Source organism: Cydia pomonella, unplaced genomic scaffold, assembly GCF_033807575.1.
Source record: "Cydia pomonella isolate Wapato2018A unplaced genomic scaffold, ilCydPomo1 PGA_scaffold_143, whole genome shotgun sequence".
Classification (NCBI taxonomy): Eukaryota; Metazoa; Arthropoda; class Insecta; order Lepidoptera; family Tortricidae; genus Cydia; species Cydia pomonella.
In genome coordinates this window covers 337,070-341,795 of record NW_026907786.1, presented here as the reverse complement: position 1 = coordinate 341,795, position 4,726 = coordinate 337,070, and the positions used below count along the sequence as shown (strand labels likewise).

The following is a 4,726-nucleotide window of genomic DNA, read 5'->3' as shown; positions in this document are numbered from 1 at the left end:
CACTCTAGAGTTGAAGCGAAAAAAAAAATTCACCCCCACTTTACGTGTAGGGGAGGTACCCTAAAAAAAATTAAATTTTTAGATTTTATTGTACGACTTTGTCGGCTTTATTGATTTATATATCCATGCCAAATTTCAGCTTTCTAGCACTAACGACCACGGAGCAAAGCCTCGGACAGACAGACAGACAGACAGACAGACAGACAGACAGACGGACATGGCGAAACTATAAGGGGTCCGTTTTATGCCATTTGGCTACGGAACCCTAAAAATGATTCATATGCAAAAAGCAAAAATATCAATTGAACCTTTTTGACAATTAGACACAAAGTATTTTCTACATTTCAAAATATTGTTAACGATGTGATGATATTTCGTTAAACGAAAACGATTATCAGGCCCGAAATCGGGAAGTGTGGATGTAATTGACACTTAATAGTTTATTGTGTCAGAAAGTATGTTTTGTCATTTTCAATTTACAGTAGATACATTATTTATTAGAGTTAGATGGACTTTAAACGTGAATATATTACTGAACATTCAAACTGTATTATTTAAATTAAAGGCCAATTGTTGCTATTGTTACTGAAACAAAATCAACATTTTCAGTATGTTTTTTTTTTTTGCAATGCAAAAGTTACTTAGTTTGCTTTGATCAATTAAAATAAGTGATTTCTAATATTTTTCCAGTAATAAAGTATGGCACTGCGAGGCATAAAAGTCGTAGAAATGTTAGGGCTTGCCCCTGGGCCCCTTTGTGGAACCATATTAGCTGACTTTGGAGCTACAGTCACTGTGATTCAAAAGGTGTTTCTTATTTCTAGGTCTTTATGTTATAATACAATAATTGTTACTTGTATGTGATTGGTATATAAATCTTATTTCATAAAAAAACTATTTTATTATTTTTGCAGATGGAACCATCACCATTTGATGTTTTATCAAATGGTAAAAGGATGTTGTCTGTTGATTTAAAGTCTATGGAAGGAGTACAAGTCATCAGGAAATTATGTGCATCATCAGATGTTTTACTAGACACATTTAGACCTGGGGTAATGGAAAAATTAGGTCTAGGTTCTAATTTGCTCCTTAAAGAAAATCCAGGTCTTGTTTATGCAAGATTAACAGGCTATGGGCAAAATGGAGCATATGAGACCAAAGCTGGACATGATATCAATTATGTAGCCATGTCAGGTGTTTTATCTGCACTGGCAAGAAAAGAAGGCTTACATCCACCAGTTAACTTACTAGCAGATTTTGCTGGTGGAAGTTTTATGTGTGCTCTTGGTATTGTTTTAGCACTTTATGAAAGAACTAAATCTGGAAAAGGTCAAATAATTGACTCCAGTATGACAGAAGGAGCAGCATATTTAGCAACATGGCTATACAAATCCAGAAACTTACCAGTGTGGTCAGGACCTCCGGGAACAAATGCCCTAGATGGGGGGCTTCCATTTTATGGGACTTACAAAACTAAAGATGATAAATTCATGGCAGTAGGAGCATTAGAACCACAATTTTATGTTAACTTTCTGAATGTACTGCAGTTGTCTGAAGAAGACTACCCACAGGGAAGTGATGTGGAACACTGCAGGAAAGCATTTGCTGAAAAGTTTTTGACCAAAACTCAAGAAGAATGGTGTCAATTATTTGATAGAGCTGATGCTTGTGTCACACCCGTTTTAGATATTGAATCTGCTGATAAGCACCAATTACACATGTCTAGAAAGTCTTTCTACAGAGACTCTGAAAATCTCTTAGTGCCAGAGCCAGCCCCACGGCTATCAGTGACGCCAGGGGTTTCCACGGGACACCACAGCATGCCTATTCCAGGACAACATACAATACAAATTTTAAAGGAGTTGGGTTATAACAAAAATGAAATAGAAGACTTCATAAATAAGGGTGTTGTATATGCTGCAGAGAAATCAAAACTATAATGGTTTACTGAACATTGTTAATTATTTGTTGTTTAATGGTGAGGGTGTCATATTTATAATCTATATTTAGAGAATTATTTACAATCAAGAGGTGGTTATTAAACAAATCTATTATTTTTAGTAACTTTTTCAAGTCAAACATAATATGGTTTTTGCCTAATATATATTTGTTGAATACAATGCAATTATTTCCTTCTAGTTCACTAAGTCTCTTTTTAGCTATATCCTCGTGGCGCCCACGCGCCTTTTGATAAACCAAAATAAACATGGCGACTCCAGCCCAGAACTTTTTTCAGGTAACTTTCAATTACCGCTCATGCGCCTTTCAGAAGGTCATATTAATAAACTCTGTCTAGATTTTTTAAATTTCGCGGGTCAAAGAAATAATTTATTCCGATTTCTGATCGAAATATTAGGGAACAGTTTCCGGTATGCTACCATTAGCTATCACAATTGACAGATGTCATTTTTTTGATAAATGGACGGCGGTATGGCTGGCTCACGAACACGTGGTAAGTAAATCGCATTTTATTATGATAATCCGTGACTGTCGAGTGTGTTTTTATGCAAAAAGTTGCTAATGAATGGGTAATTCTTAAATGGAGATAATTATTTCGCATTTTTATAGCTTAAATTTTTCGAAATCTTGGTTTGAAATAATATGTACTTTGTGAAGTCGGTTGGGTCGAAGCTAGTACTAAAAATATCTTAAGATTTTTAGTTTGTGGCTTTATGTTACGCTGGTTTATGAAATATTACTAAAATGAAAATGCTACTTTTTCAGTAATAATTTAATACTCTTTACACTACTAAGTTTTCGTGTCTAGTCTGTGTAGATACACTTATCTAGCACTATTCTAACCCAGTATTGTTAGCCAGAGGTTCAGGATTGCATTGATCACCTATACGTAAGGTGTTTTAATCACAGGTTTGCGGGATGAAGAAATCCAAGCCTTTATGGGCGATGGTAACCTGGACAATTCGGAGTTTGAAGATGACGGAGAAGCGGATGCAGATTGCATCATGCAGAGATAAGAATTTAATGAGTAAACCAAACCTAAGCCTTGTAATATGAGACTGATTAAAGAATAACTGTAATAGAAGTAAGTCATTTAATTGAAAAATAACTGAAATAAACATATTAATCCTAAAAAAGTTATTAATTTTACATCACTTAATAATTCCTTCTAATCTAGCAATTGTGGCCCAGTGGCCTTTGTAAAGAACAAAAGGTAGACAAATAATTGAATTGAAAAACATATGCTAATATAATCATAATTATACCCCGAAAGTTTCACTTCAAACCGGTAACTCTAACACATAAAAATTTCAACTCGAAATCTTGGGCGGATAGGACTATAACTATTATGTCCTATAAGAAGGACGGTCGGGTCATAGTTAAAGAAGAGCCAAAAAAGCCTTGGGCGCCACGAGGATATAACAGATAAAGTTAATAAAACATTCAAAGTCCATTCCAAACATTGATTTTAAGATTAGCTGACATTGGCTCGCAAACTCCGGAGTGCTTTGGAACTCTTTTATCTCATGTTCCACACTTAACAAACATTTTTCCAAAGCTTTCCAAACTTCTTCTATGTTGCAAGCATTAATCCAGTTTTGGTTGATGGATATAGTATCAAGCTCATTGGAAACTTGATGATGCCATCCTGAAGGCACAAAAATAGCATCACCTTTTTGTTGTATTACTTTGAAGTGTGTTACATTTTCAAATTTCGTATCTTCAAACATAAGAGGTAAATTTCCTAAATGATCTTTAAGTTTTTCTTCCTCCCCAGGAGGAAATAAAATCCATTTTTTTCTACCAACAACATTTACTGACCAGCTAAAGGAACTATAAACATCTGCATGTAAAGGTGTCCTGTAAAAGAAATAAAATATATTTTTAATTTATTTAGAGTATATTATTTAAATTTAATGACAGATATACACATACAGTACATACCAAGAACCGCTAGGTCCTATGTAAACAAACATATAATCATCTTCTTGGTGATCTTGTGCATACTCATTGAGCCAATCCGAGCCAAAGATTATTGGAACGTCATAGAAATTGTCATCAGGACAGAGTCTTCTTAAATGCCAATCTTTCAAGTACAGGAGCTTTTCCCTTTCTCTGGTTTTTAAATACGTCATATAATCAGTGATTTTGAGATCGTTTTTAGATTGCGCATTATAAGCGATAGTACCGCAATCTGCTACAGGAGCATAAAGATCACTGTATTTGTCTATGAAATAGTTATAATTTATTGTGTCGTCTTTGACCCATGTTGTAGAACATTCCCAGTTAGAACTAATGTTTCGTATTATACACGGCAAATTGTTGTAAATGTAATCCTTATAAAACTTACTGTATTCTATGTCTTTCGGTAAAATACTAATGTCGCAACCAGCGTATTTATATCTATGTGTATTATCGAGACATTCATTTATTTCTATTTCCATCACACTAGGTATAAATAAATTAAAACAGGAAATAAATAAAAAATGTTAGATTTTTCTAATATTGTAATGACTGATACTTTTGACAAGACTGAAGTATATTTTTCTTCATAAATTAGAACAAAAATGAAAAATACAAGAAAATACGAAACATTTTTGAATTTACCCATTGCTTTTAATAAATTCTACTTAATTAAATAGAATGATAGGATAAATAAGTTTTAGTAGATTTTTTTACAATTTAGATTAATATTGATAAATTTCTATAAAATTATGTGTCTCGAACAGAGTCCTTTGTTTAATTAGTTGGTTTTGTCTGTGGCATG

General features: G+C 33.5%; 2 protein-coding genes across 4 annotated transcripts; one reads left to right on the top strand and one right to left on the bottom strand.

The window, feature by feature from the left end:
* The first annotated feature begins 285 nt into the window (after positions 1–285).
* LOC133533256 (alpha-methylacyl-CoA racemase-like) lies at positions 286–2,120 on the top strand. 3 transcript variants are annotated; one of them, XM_061872210.1, is made up of 3 exons: positions 286–455; positions 691–807; positions 915–2,120. In XM_061872210.1, the coding sequence occupies exons 2-3, from the start codon at positions 700–702 to the stop codon at positions 1,938–1,940; spliced, it is 1,134 nt and encodes a 377-aa protein (XP_061728194.1). In that variant the 5' UTR covers positions 286–455; positions 691–699; the 3' UTR covers positions 1,941–2,120. The 3 variants fall into 3 exon arrangements, with proteins under 3 accessions (XP_061728194.1, XP_061728192.1, XP_061728195.1); XM_061872208.1 differs by lacking the exon at positions 286–455 and adding an exon at positions 462–608; XM_061872211.1 differs by lacking the exon at positions 286–455 and having other exon boundaries at positions 704–824.
* On the bottom strand, positions 1,945–4,477 carry LOC133533252 (2-oxoglutarate and iron-dependent oxygenase JMJD4-like). Its single transcript, XM_061872206.1, is given in 4 exon segments — positions 1,945–2,132; positions 2,717–2,739; positions 3,367–3,819; positions 3,904–4,477. Coding segments are annotated over 4 exon segments (1,164 nt in total). The 5' UTR covers positions 4,404–4,477.
* Between the last annotated feature and the right edge of the window lie 249 nt (positions 4,478–4,726).

Bases quoted from the DNA above. Each gene is read 5' to 3' on its own strand.
- LOC133533256 (XM_061872210.1), top strand. From the start codon at position 700: ATGGCACTGCGAGGCATAAAAGTCGTAGAAATGTTAGGGCTTGCCCCT. The intron at 808-914 runs GTGTTTCTTATT...TTATTTTTGCAG, and splicing joins CAGTCACTGTGATTCAAAAG to ATGGAACCATCACCATTTGA.